This window comes from Amblyraja radiata, unplaced genomic scaffold, assembly GCF_010909765.2.
Source record: "Amblyraja radiata isolate CabotCenter1 unplaced genomic scaffold, sAmbRad1.1.pri scaffold_294_ctg1, whole genome shotgun sequence".
Taxonomy (NCBI): domain Eukaryota; kingdom Metazoa; phylum Chordata; class Chondrichthyes; order Rajiformes; family Rajidae; genus Amblyraja; species Amblyraja radiata.
In genome coordinates, this window is record NW_022630504.1 from 55,932 (window position 1) to 70,068 (window position 14,137).

At 44.3% G+C, this 14,137-nt stretch overlaps 1 protein-coding gene across 1 annotated transcript in view; it reads left to right on the forward strand.

Moving 5' to 3' along the window:
• LOC116969859 (deleted in malignant brain tumors 1 protein-like) overlaps nt 1–12,848 on the forward strand; it is a gene marked incomplete at its 3' end in the record, with an annotated part of 31,037 nt that extends 18,189 nt beyond the window's left edge. Inside the window, exons 7-11 of the mRNA XM_033016625.1 lie at nt 2,175–2,240; nt 9,777–9,809; nt 10,590–10,838; nt 10,875–10,904; nt 12,720–12,848. Of these exons, the coding sequence (XP_032872516.1) occupies nt 2,175–2,240; nt 9,777–9,809; nt 10,590–10,838; nt 10,875–10,904; nt 12,720–12,848 (507 nt within the window). The remainder of the gene's footprint in view (nt 1–2,174; nt 2,241–9,776; nt 9,810–10,589; nt 10,839–10,874; nt 10,905–12,719) is intronic.
• Nucleotides 12,849–14,137: the final 1,289 nt, after the last annotated feature.

Sequence of the window (14,137 nt, forward strand, 5' to 3'; positions counted from 1 at the left end):
ACAGTCATGCACTTTGATAGTAGGACTAAAGGCATAGACTATTTTGTAAATAGGGAGAGGAGTCAGAAATCTGATGTGCAAAGGGACTTGGGAGTTCCGGTGGAGTGTTCCCAAAATATTAATTTGCAGATAAATCAGTAGTAAGGAAGGCAAATGTCATGTTAGCAATCATTTTGAGAGGACTAAGGTCAAAGGTCAAAGGTCGAAGGTCAAAAACTTTATTTGCCATTTGTGCTTACACACATAGGAACTCTTGTGCGGTTGTTCAGAGAGTCAAGTCAAGTCAAGTTAAAAAGACACACAGAAAGACACTTAATCTATAAAAACATATACTTCTCTAGAAATAAAAAAGAAAGTGCCTAAAACCCTATATAAAGGGGAAAGTGAGAGCATTGTAAATTGCACAAACCCTATATAAAAGTGTCGATTGCATTGTAAATTGCACAGGCCCAGGAGACAATATAATATGATATAATATGATATGCTATGAGGTAGGTCAGGACATCAGTTCATTTTGTTTTGGCCAAGAGTCTCACTGTGGCAAGGAAGGAGCTCTTAAAAAAGCGTGTTCTGTTTATGGCGATGCTGTCTGCTCGTCTGTGCCTGAGGTTGTATATGCAGTTTTTGTGTTTGAGCAGGGAGTGAGCTGGTTGTAGTGTGTCTCTGATGATTCTCTCTGCTCTTTTTTGACAGCGCTGTGTGTAGATTGTGTCCATGGAGGGGAGTTCCGTTCTGATAATCCTCTCTGCAGTCTTTATGACTCTTTGCAGAGCCTTCCTCTCTGTCTGTGTGGTGTTTCCATACCACACCGTGATGCCTGTGGTGAGGATGCTCTCTATCAGTCCTTTGTAGACCTGGGTGAGAGGGCGATAGTGCAGACCAGCTTTTCTGAGCAGCCTGATGAAGTACAGTCTCTGCTGGGCTTTTTTCACTGTGGCAGCAGTGTTCAAAGTCCAGTTCAGATCTGATGTTACTTGTAATCCCAGGTATCTGTAACTGTCAGCCCTCTCCACCACAGTCCCCTTGATGATGAGGGGCTGCAGGGGGGGTGGATTTTTTCTGAAGTCCATAATTATTTCTCTTGTCTTGTCTGTGTTGAGGCTTAGGTCGTTCACCTCACCATTGGCAAGAATGTCGTTCACCAGACTCCTGTAGCTCGACTCGTCCCCACCCCCCCCCCCCCCCCTTGATGAGGCCCAGGATGGTGGTATCATCCGCATACTTAATAATGATGGTATTTTCCTGGGTGGAGACACAGTCGTGTGTGTACAGGGTGATTAGTTTGGGAATGAGACAGCAGCCTTGTGGTGATCCTGTGCTGACGGTGAGCTCTGCAGACACCCTCCTTCCCATCCTCACCACCTGTGGTCTTTCAGTCAGGAAATCCAAGATCCAGTTGCAGGTGGGAGTCGGGACGCCGAGGTCTGTCAGCTTCTCAGACTAGAATATAAAAGCAGGGATGCAATGCTGAGGCTTTATAGGATGTCCAGTCAGACTGCATTTGTTTTGTGAACAGTTTTGGTCCACATATCTGAGTAGGGATTTGCTAGCATTGGAGAGAGTCCAGAAGAGATTGATGAGAATGATCCCAAGGAGGATTGGGTTAACGTATGAGGAGCATGTGACGGCTTTGGGCCTGTACTTGTGTGTGTTTAGAAGGATGAGTAGGAATCTCATTGAAACCTACTAAATAATGAAACGACCACACACCTACTCCTGCGCTTATTTTCTATGTTTCTATGTTTCGATTATTTTGCCAGAGGTTAGTTTATTTGTGGAATTCATTGCCTCAGACGACTGTGGAAGCCAAGGCATTGGGTATGTTTAAAGCAGAGATTGAAAGGTTATTAATTATCAAGGAAGCCAAACGTGAGGAAGAAGGTGGGAGAATGGGATTCAGAGGGAAAGATCAACCATGATTGAATTGTGGAATAGAATCGATGGGCCAAATGGCCTAATTCTGCTCCTATGACATGAACATAAAAACATGAGAGTATGAAATATGTTTGTTCTCTCCTACATTGGAGACTGTGATACAGGGCACAATAAAAATGAATTAAATCTGTATTCAGCATGGTGTGGTATTTTCAGGCGGCTGCTGAGAGTGCGGGTGGGCTGGGTGCCCTGAACTGTTTGCAAATTGCCAAAGCATCTGGTGGTGGAAGGATGTAAATGAGAAGAGCACCCACATGGTCTGGATCACACTGTGGACACTGGGATCAACCATCTCCTCTCTGACGGTAAGCTTCTTTAACTGTATGCTTCTTGGATGCAGGTATCGGCTCGGTGACACGTTTCCATTTCAAATTCAATAGACAATAGACAATAGGTGCAGGAGTAGACCATTCGGCCCTTTGAGCCAGCACCACCATTCACTGTGATCATGGCTGATCATCCCCAATCAATACCCCGTTCCTGCCTTCTCACAATATCCCTTGACACTGCTATATTTAAGAGCTCGATCTCACTCTCTCTTGAAAGCATCCAGAGAATTGCCCCCCACTGCCTTCTGAAACAGAGAATTCCACAGATTCCCAGCTCTCTGGGTGAAAAAGTTTTCCTCATCTCCAATCTAAATGGCCTACCCCTTATTCTTAAACTGAGGCCCCTGGTTCTGGACTCCCCTAACATAGGGAACATGTTTCCTGCCTCTAGCATGTCCAAACCCTAAATAATCTTATGTTTCAATAAGAAGCCCTCTCATCCTAGTAAATTCCAGAGTATACAAGCCCAGTCGCTCCATTCTACCAACATATGACCGTCTGCCATCCGCTTTCTTCACTGCCTGCTGTACCTGCATGCTTACTTCAGTGACTGATGAACAAGGACCCCAAGATCCCGTTGTGCTTCCCCTTTTCCCAACTTGACAACATTCAGGTAATAATCTGCCTTCCTGTTTTGCCACCTAAGTGGATAACCTCACATTTATCCACATTAAACTGCATCTGCCATGCATCTGCCCACTCACCCAACCTGACCAAGTCACCCTGCAATCTCATAGCATCCTCCTCCCAGTTCACACCCCCCACCCAGTTTTGTGTCATCTGCAAATGTGTTAATGTTACTTTTAATCCCTTCATTGGTTTCTCAACAGAAGGCGAAAGAAAGAAAATGGATGGGATAAACCCATTAATGGGCAGGTTCTTTCTCATTGGTGCATTCGAGCAGACTGCAGTTCACGCCTTACTCCGTTCAAAATCTATTGGTTGTTTGGAGCAAAACATCATTTACTATGAAAACTGTTATCAAAGAATTAACTCTCAGATACGTTAGTGTGTCAGAAGATTTTGGAGAGACCATTCTATGTCCGTAGTGGGTGTTCAGTTGAAGTCCTGGAGTCATCGCTGCAATTGGCCGCTGGGAGACTTTGGTTGTATTGCAGATTTGGAACTGTGAGTTCATTGAGAATGTTGAAAGTATTCGGTGATCAATTAACATTATATTTATTATTATACTCTATATTCCCGTATGTTTATAGCCACATAATTGAACGTTGTGGTGTATGGACTGTGGATAGTAGAAAATATTTATTCTCTGAATGGAGACACAAGGGCATGCAGATGCTGCTTTACGATCAAAAACACAATTTGCTGGAATAACACAGCGGGTCAGGCAGCGTCTCTGGAGAACTTGGATAGATGACATTTCGGGTCGGGACCCTTCTTCAAACTGTTGCTGCCTGATCCACTGAGTCACTCCAGCACTTTGTGGCTTATCACTAAATGTTGTAATGAAAAAATAGTGATCTATTAAATTGATGATAAATTTCTGCCACGTGTGAAATTTCCACCTGTCCAGATCAGGGGTTTGTGTGTTTTTATAATGAGAGCACAGGAGCAGAGATGAGAAAATATGTTCATTTACTTCAAATTGATGACGGGAGAAGTGGACTATTCAAATGTGGCAATTATGTTTATAAATAATTCATTATTTTCTAATATTTTCTAACAGAGCCATCTGGTAACAAGTTGCTGACTTCTGTCGGAACAGTGTGTGTTTGGATAATGTCGCCAAGATTAACACATTTAACATCCCATTCAGATTTTGTCAAACAGATATAAGCGTGAAATTTCATCCACGGGAATTTTCTTCAGTCACAGATCAGTCAACCCGCAAGACTCGGGTCTTGTGTACTGCAATTCAGAAAGAGATTATTAATCTGAATTGATCAGAGGTATAGGGCGGTCACTGTTGGGACAGAGTACATCGGAGTCCGGAGAGTATAAACTCCTTGAGGTGAACAACAGCATCCAAAGCTGCAGCTGTTGCTGACTGAAGCCGCACACAAATTCTTGTCGTTGATAGTGATCAGTTGCAGCTTCTTTTATCCCCCATATAGAAACATAGAAAATAGGTGCAGGAGGAGGCCATTCGGCCCTTCGAGCCAGCACCGCCACTCATTGTGATCATGGCTGGTCGTCCCCTATCAATGACCCGTGCCTGCCTTCTCCCCATTTCCCTTGAATCCACTAGCCCCTAGAGCTCTATCTAATTCTCTCATAAATCCATCCAATGACTTGGCCTCCACTGCCCTCTGTGGCAGGGAATTCCATAAATATCATAGAGTGAGCGGAGCAAATTTATGAATTGCAGTTAGTATCGTGTTGTTGGAAATGTTTTATTAATTTTACAACATTAGAAGGCATACCGATGCAGAATGAACACTGCTAAAATTAACATTCATGTTGTCATTGATCTTAATCACTCACTTGGAAGGATATTGACATCGACATTTCCACACAGTGGTAGAGTTTAATTTGCCTACAATTATCTTCAAATGTGTGACATTATATATTAAACTGAGTTTTCAGTTTGCCCCTATGTGTGTGCGTGCGGCGATAAGCAGCAACTCATTTTGCTCGGGGCATTTTTGTATTCTCCATTCTGTTTATGTGGAGAATCGCAATTTGTGAGATGTTGCAAATTCACTTCTTCGATTCAGCTTGAAGGTTTAGTGCAGATTTCCGTGACAAAATTCAGCTTGATGTTTTATCTCATTCATGTGCCTCGTGTTAAATGCTCAATGAGAGAGAGAGACACAGAAATACAGAGAGAGAGGGAGATGGAGAGAGACGTATAAACAAAACCATCGGCGGGACAGCAGCTGCTGAGGAAAGTATAATAGTCCACGTTGGGACTGATGGACAGAATTTGTGGAAAGAACAGCAGAGAACAAATCACCTTTGTTTCTCTTTCCACAGGCACTGAGTGTGTCAGAGTTTTACCTCTGTTTTGAAGATTTCTCCCATTTGCTGCTTTCTAGATTAATTCAGGCATATATTCAGCTGTTGTTTCTCAATCCCCGTCCACCTCATTGACGAATCTATTTAGTGCCACGTTCAGTCGATCGTATAGTTTCTCAATGTTCACGGTTTTGGTTAAGGTTTATGTTATAAACTCCATCAAAGGGAAATGCGCATTGCCTGATCGAGTAGACTTTCGGCAATCTTTACATCTCCTTTCTTTTGAAATTGATTCGCCTGTATTGAATATTCTGCAGAATATTCAGTTGCGTTTGATGAAATACCGATACGTTTTTCAGTTGCTTCCACTTGCTCCACGTCCTGCATTTTCTATTAACAGCTAACTTCAGTTTATCTCTGTTTGATATGTCGATCAGAAAATATGTATCTCCGAATGGAGACACGAGGGCCTGCAGATGCTGGTTTACAAAAAAACTCAATTTGTTGGAATAACACATCGTGTCAGGCAGCATCTCTGGAGAACATGGATAGATGACGTTTCAAATCGGCCCCCTTCTTCAAACTGATGCTGCCTGAACCGCTGGGTTACTGCAGCCCTTTATGTCTGTATCTCTAAATGTTGTGATGAAAATATAGTGATCTATTAAAGTGATGAAAAGTGTCTTCCACGTGTGAATTTTCCACCTGTCCAGATCAAGGCTTTGAGTGTTATGTAATGAGCGCACAGGAGCAGAGTGAATTAAAAAAAATAGGTTAATTCACCTTGACAACGGCTGGATGGAATATTGAAGTGCGTTATTTGCTTTCTATAATTAATTAGTTGTTTTCTAATGTTTGCTATTTGAGTCCTTGTATAACAGTCGCTCAATTCAGTCGGAATAGGCTATATATGTGGGTAATGTCGCCAAGATTAACACATTTAACGTCCCATTCAGATTTTTGAAAACAGATTTAAACGTGATATTTCGTCCACGGGAATTTTCTTCAGTCACAGATCAGTCCACCCGCAAGACTCGGGTCTTGTGTACTGCAATTCAGAAAGAGATTATTAATCTGAATTTATCAGAGGTGTAGGGCGGTCACTGTTGGGGCAGAGTACATCGGAGTCCAGAGAGTATAAACTCCTTGAGGTGAACAACAGCATCCAAACCTACAGCTGTTTGCTGACTGAAGCCGCACACAAATTCCTGTCGCTGATAGTGATCAGTTGCAGCTATTTTTATCCACCATGTCATACTGTGAAATGAGCATATTTATAAAATGTAGTTAGTATTCTGTTGTTGGAAAGGTTTTATTAATTTTCTATCATTAAAGGTCATCTCGATGTAGAATGAACACTGTTAATATTAGCATTAATATTGTCATTGAACGCTCACTTCGATGGATATTGACGCTGACATTTCCACACAGTGGTCAATGATCTTCAAATGCGTCACATTGTATATTAACGGAGTTTTCAGTTTGGCACTATGCGTGTCCGGCTATTAGTAGCAACACATTTATTTCTCGGGGCATTTGTGCATTCTCCATTCTGTTTAGGCGGAGAATCGCAGTTAGAGAGATGTTGCAATTTTCTTTAAATTGCTTTTCACTTGTTCTATGTTGGTTAAAAGCTCACTGCAGTTCCGTAACAAATTTCGCCTTGATAGTTTATCTCTAACATATACCTCGTGTTAAATACATAATGAGGCAGTGAGACGCGCAAACAGAACCTTCGGCGGGGCCGCAGCTTCTGAGGAAAGTAAAACAGTCCACGTTGGGACTGATGTACAGAACTCACCTCTGTTTCTCTCTGTTGAGAGTTTCAGAGTTTTACTTCTTTGCTTTGAAGATTTATGTCATTTGATGCTTTATAGATAAATTCAGGCATATATTCAGCTTTTGTTTCTGCATTCCCGTCCACCTCATTATACAAATCAGAAAACAAAAGCAGCACATATTCATCCGTGAATTATCGGCAGAAATTGGGCGCTGGCTAAATCAAACACCAACTTTTCTTCTGATTTTGTCGTTAAGATAACATCACGTCATTGAATATTGTTGGAGCCTGTGTAATTGACACCACGTTGGCATCTATGTAAATGTGTAGGAAGGAACTGCAGATTCTGGTTTAAACAAACAACATGGAAAGACCCCTTGACCACCGAGTCTCAGGCGAGCAGCAAACATCCAATTGCATCATTAATCCTATTGTTTTCCCTCGTTCTCATCAACTCCCCGAAGATACTGCCACTCATGCACATGAGGGAATATTTACAGCGGGTAAATGCCCGGTTTGGAATGTAGGACAGAAACAGAACGCGCGGGGGAAACCCACACAGGCACTAGGAGAACGTGCAAAATCCACACTGACAGCACCCGAGGTCGGCATTGAACTCGGGTCTATGACGCTGCCTGCAGTGGCTCTACTGGTTGGAAGGAGCACGTTATCGGTATCCTCTATTTAATTTTACTACCGCTGCTTCCACCCAGTTGTAGCGATCTCGGTTCATTCCTTACCACCGGTGCTGTATGACATGCTATTACACTTGCATCTTCCCTGTGACTGTGCGCGTTTGCCCGGGTGCTCGGGTTTCTTCGCGCATCCCAATGATTTGTTGCTACGTAGTTTAATTACCTACTGTAAATTATCTTGAGTAGAATGGTCAAACGGATGAAAGAAGTGTTGATGGGCCCGAATGAAGGGAAATAAGCAGAGGGTAAATTAAATCAACGAGACTGTTGTACAGTGTTTGGTATGGAGCCGATGGACTGAATGGTCTCCTTCTTGTCCTTAGTAGTTTAGAATGGGAGCTGTGTTTTATACATGATGTGTAATGGTACTGCTTCCGCGTGCATTAAATACTTGAATAATCGTAATACACGTCTGAGAAAATATGGTCCTAATGATTCCCAAATCGTCAGATACGATTGTGCTGTTTATATAATTATTATTACTTCGCGAGATAGAACGCTAAATTAATGAGCCTATTGTGCACGCGGTCAATTGTCCACTGCATTGTCCACGGGCCGAGTTTGTGCAATCGGTGAAAGGCATAGAATTGAATAACATTATCTAGATTCACAAATTGTAACGCGGGTTTGAAACTGTGAACGTAAATAGACTTTCCCCACTTCTTGATAATCGGTTAAAAGGAAATGGCAACTGGCGAGACAGTATCTGTTCCTGGAGCCAAGTGGATAACAACATTCAGGTCTGGGAGCAAGTCGTGCCCAGTTATTGCTGGACAACGCAGGACACAAAGGAACCAATGTGTAACGTTGGAATATAATTCAAGCATTCTCCACAAGCAAATCTGAAAATAAATAGAGTCATAGAATCGTAAATAGTAGCATCGCCGCACCCGTATTAAAATACTGGAAAGTAGTATAGAAATCAGGGGCAGAATATCTTCAGTAGTCTGGGATCAGGTCATTTGTCCATCATGTGGTAGACGGTGTTGAACACAGAAAAATATCCTGCAAATCCATCGGTGGGAATTTCATCGTAAATTTTGTTGGAGGGGAAATGATGGAGTGACTGTCCGCAGAAAATTAAAATGATCGAGTTTGGCACACGGGTTAGTTCACTTTGTATCGTCTGTGGAAAGTAAAATTGAAATGAGAATCTGAACTCGTGACAGTGTGAACCTCACAGGCAGGAGCTATTTCAAGAGTGTTTCATTTTTAACTGTCATATGTACCGAAAATTGGGTTATTCACTGTTAATTGCATTATGAATTTTTCCATGCGAATTATCAGTTAGAGTGGCAACACAATGTATTTTCAAGGCTACGTAAAATGTGCCCGAAACTGATAGTTCACCAGAGGCGATAGGAGAGTTGTCGTGGCCCGACAGGCCAACTTTTCAGGTATATTGTTCCCTGTCGTTCTAAAAGGGTCACCCTGGTGTAGGAAGGATGCCATTATGACGGGAAGAATGCAGTGAAGATTTACAAGAACGATTCCAGCACTTTAGGACCCGAGCTGTAGAGAGAGATTGGGCAAACTAGGACTTTATTCCTTGGAGCGCAGGAGACCAAGGGGCGATGGAGGTGCATATAATCACAAGAGGAATTAATAAGGTGAATGGCACAGAGTATTTTAAACTAGGATAGGAGAAATTAAAACAACAGAGGCTAAAGGTTTAAGATTAGACGGGAAAGATTTAATAGGATCCAGAGGGGCGTTTTTTTCCAGACACAGGGTGGTGGGTATATGGAACGAGCTGCCAGGGGAGGCAGCTGGGGCAGGTATTTAACAATCTGGTCGGCATGGACCAAATTTACCACATCGGTAAATTGTGTCCAGATCTCTGTAGATCTAACAATAAATTTCATTACAAAAGAGACGATAGGATTTTCTGACTGCTGATACTCATTTACAGAAACGTCTAAAAAAGCAGGTGGGAAGGTGAAACAACTCTCTGTAGCGGTTCGGAACGCTGCCTCTCAGGTTACTGTCGGGACTTTTTCCGGTGATGGTTTCATTAATGAGGTGCCCACCTCCCCATGGACCCATTCGCTCCAACATCCCAACCCCATCACTCCACCCGTCACACAGCCAAATCTCATTCTTTATTTCTCATTTCAGGCCGCCCCGGGGATTGTCAGGCGGACCCTTCAGGTAACCTTGCTTAACTTTCACTGCGTTAAGAGTGCGGCTACTGAGACTGATTGTTACTGAAGACCTTTAATGCTACTTGCGAGGTGACTGCCGTCTACAGACGGAGTGACGATCAGTAATGTCCCTGAAGCGCGCAGTGTGGGGAGTCGACTCTGCTGACATGGTTCCCGGTTCCAAGCGTGTTCCCACTGCTCATCCCACTGTGGAGTCCCAGTCCGGATCTTTCACCTTTGGCGTCCAATTCCAGGAATGCCTTCACACCTCTAACACGTTTGGATTCCATTGCCCGTCACATGAGCTTTGAGTACAGCGGGGCACTGACCCGCGCAGCTCATCAGCCGCTCTCCCGAGAATGAAAACGAACCTGCAGCTGAACCTGGAGACACAAGGAACTGTAGATGCTGGTTTATAATAAAAATCCCAGTGCTGGAGTAACTGGGTTGGACAGGCAGCATCTCAGGAGGACATGGGTGGGTGTCCGCTGAGTTACTCCAGCACTCTGTGTCCGCAGCTCACCCTGCCTGCTCGGGCGCCGCTTTCATCCCAAGAATGACCGGGTGATCCCGGTTCTCCGGACGGTTACCAGCTTACTGCATATTGTTGACACTGTTTACAGTTCATTCGGGGTCTGCCGCTCCCGTTTATCATTCCGTGGTACACGTGGACTTTGAATGGTTGGAGCTAGGGGTGGCTGGGAGCGCGGTGTGCGGGGCGCCGACTGACCCGCGGCTCAAACCGGCGGCAACGTTTGTTCTTCTATTTTCTGATTTTTGTTTTCAGAAAGCGTGAAGTTGAGGCTGGTGAACGGGGGCAGTCCATGCGCCGGGAGAGTGGAGGTTCACTACAAGGGGAACTGGGGGACTGTGTATGATTACCGCTGGGACCTGCAGGACGCGGCGGTAGTGTGTCGGGAGCTGGGCTGCGGCGCCGCGGTGAAAGCCCCGGGCCGAGCTCACTTTGGACCGGGGTCCGGACCTATTGTGACGTCATCTGTTGAGTGCAGCGGGAGCGAGGCCGCTCTGCGGGAGTGTTTATAATGGTCATGGGGGGACTATGACCATCCACACTCCAACGATGCCGGCGTTATCTGCGAAGGTAAACATCAGCTTTTTCTCTCTTTGTTCCGCAGTTTGGTGATTTCCGGGATGCCCTGGATGTAAATGACTCGGACTGACCGCCCGCGGCGAGTGGTGTGAAATTAAATCCAGTGTCTGTCCGTTTTATTCCTGTCCAATTGGAATCAAATTTCGCTTCTGGATCTCACATTCTGGTTTTAATTAAACAAACACAACCGGGAGCATTAAATGCTCTCACCCGGTACAATGACGGGGCAAGAAACACGCGGCTGGAGGAACTGAGTTGGTGAAGCAGCAACTGTCGGAGACTGATACACTGCTTTCCAGAGCTGTTCTGGATTATCGTTTTGCCGGGTCAACATATGTCACGGCCTTGGGAGGACGGGGGGCGGGGGGGGGGGGGGGGGGGGGGGGGGGGGGTGGGGTGGGGGCTGGGGGGTGTCGAGGTATCAGAGGTCAGCTGCGGATATCGGCAATGGGAACGGATGTGCTGAATTTGGAGCATGCTCAGAGGAGGTTTCAGATAATGTTTCCACCGAGAACTGGGTTAACATATGATGAGTTTTAAGGCAATGGGCCTGTATTCACTAGAGTTTAGAAGGATGAAGGGGCCCTCATAGAAACTCACCAAATAAGAAAGGCCTGGGTAGCGTGAATGTGGAGAGGATTAGCGCGAATGGGAGAGCCCAGGCCCCGAGGCCACAGCCTCAGTAAAAGACGTACCTTTGGAAAGGGAAGGGGAAGAATCTCTTTCATTACAGTGATAAATCTGCAGAATTCATTGCCACAGACGGCTGTGGAGGCCAAGTTAATGGATAAAATTATAAAAGGACTGGTCAAGCTAGATGCAGGAAAAATGTTCCCAATGTTGGGGCAGTCCAGAACCAGGGGCCACAGTCTTAGAACAAAGGGGAGGTCATTTAAGACTGAGGTGAGAAAAAACTTTTTCACCCAGAGAGTTGTGAATTTATGGAATTCCCTGCCACAGAGGGCAGTGGAGGCCAAATCACTGGATGGATTTAAGAGAGTTAGATAGAGCTCTAGGGGCTAGTGGAGTCAAGGGATATGGGGAGAAGTCTGGCATGGGTTATTGATAGGGGACGATCATCCATGATCACAATGAATGGCGGTGCTGGCTCGAAGGGCCGAATGGCCTCCTCCTGCACCTATTTTCTATGTTTCTATGTCTATGTTTCTAAATGTAATTGTAATTGTCTTATAATTGTAAGGCGGGGATTGACAGATTCGTGTTGAATAAGGTTGTCAGGGGTTATGAGGAGAAAGCAGGCGAAAGGGGTTGAGAGGTAAAGCTAGACCAGCCACGACTTAACGGCGAAGTAGACGTGGGCCGAATGGTATATAGTTCTTTTTTCTACAGTTTGTACTTGGAATTCGTTTAATGGGACAGGAGCAGAAAGATTCACTGGGTCAGTTAGCACAGTCTTGCCTGTGGAGTTTGTCAAGTTCTGCAGGACGGAATGTTCCATAAATAATAATTATATTCGACTTGTAGGATTAGGTTTAGGTTTATCATTGTGACGTTACTGAAGAAGAGGGAAAGGCTTTGTTTTGCATGCTATGTAAACAGATCAGATACACAACGCATATTTATAATCAAATACAATATATAGTGTAAAGAGGAAGTTACAGAGAGCAGAATATAGTACTCAGCATGTTAGCGCATCGTGGTAGAGGAAGGATGAGAATGGGAGCACAGATATCATTACTAAGGGACTGATTTCAACGTCAGATTTGTGCTGAACTTTCAGGGATGTTTTTGTAAATTGTCTTCATAGTTGTGGCTTTCATGACTATCTTTTATATGTTTTCTCAGATCACAGAGGGCCAAGATTGGTATCCAAAGATGATCAGTGCTCGGGAAGACTGGAAGTGCAGTATGGTGAAACCTGGGGAACCGTGTGTGACCTGGCCTGGGATATGGATGATGCCAGTGTGGTGTGCAGTCAGTTTCATTGTGGGGTCGCCGTGTCTGTTCCGAGAGGGGCTTATTTTGGAAAGGGAACTGGCCTGTATTTGAATGTAAGGGTAATGAGACAAGCCTGTGGGAATGTCCGCGTTATTTGGGAACTCTTCATTGCAACCACACGAGCGATGTCAGTGTGATCTGTTCTGGTGAGTGCCAGCTTTAACCATATAACCGTATAACAATTACAGCACGGAAACAGGCCATCTCGTTCGTGCCGAACACTTATTCTCACCTAGTCCCATCTAGCTGCACTCAGACCATAACCCTCCAATCCTTTCCCGTCCATATACCTATCCAATTTATTTTTAAATTATAATATCGAACCTGCCTCCACCACTTACACTAGAAGCTCATTCCACCCAGCCACCACTCTCTGAGTAAAGAAGTCCCCCCTCATGTTACCCCTAACCCTTGTGTCCCTTAATTCTCAAGTAATGTCCTCTTGTTTGAATCTTCCCTACTCTCAATGGAAAAAGCTTATCCACGTCAACTATGTCTATCCCTCTCATCATTTTAAAGACCCCTATCAAGTCCCCCCTTAACCTTCTGCGCTCCAAAGAATAAAGACCTAACTTGTTCAACCTTTCTCTGTAACTTGTTCAAAAGGCAACTGCAGATGCTGGAATATCGAAGGTACACAAAATTGCTGGGGAAACTCAGCGGGTGCAGCAGCATCTATGGAGCGAAGGAAATAGGCGACGTTTCGGGCCGAAACCCTTCTTCAGAAGACTCTGAATTGTGAAAGAAGAGTTTCATAATTTCATAAACAGTTTCTGAAGAAGAGTTTCGGCCCGAAACGTCGCATATTTCCTTCGCTCCATAGATGCTGCTGCACCCGCTGAGTTTCCCCATCAATTTTGTGTACTTTCCCTGTAACTTAGTTGCTGAAATCCAGGCAACATTCTAGTAAATCTCTTCTGTACTCTCTCTATTTTGATGACATCTTTCCTATACTTTGGCGACCAAAATTGTACACCATACTCCTGAATTGGCCTGACCAATGCCTTGTACACGTTTAACATTACATCCCAACTTCTATACTCAATGCTCCGATTTATAAAGGCCAGCACACCAAAAGCTTTCTTTACCACCCTATCTACATGAGATTCCACCTTCAGGGAACTATGCACAGTTATTCCTAGATCCCTCTGTTCAACTGCATCCCTCAATTCGCCACCATTTACCATGTACGTCCTATTTTGATTTGTCCTGCCAAGATGTAGCACCTCACACTTATCAGCATTAAACTCCATCTGACATCGTTC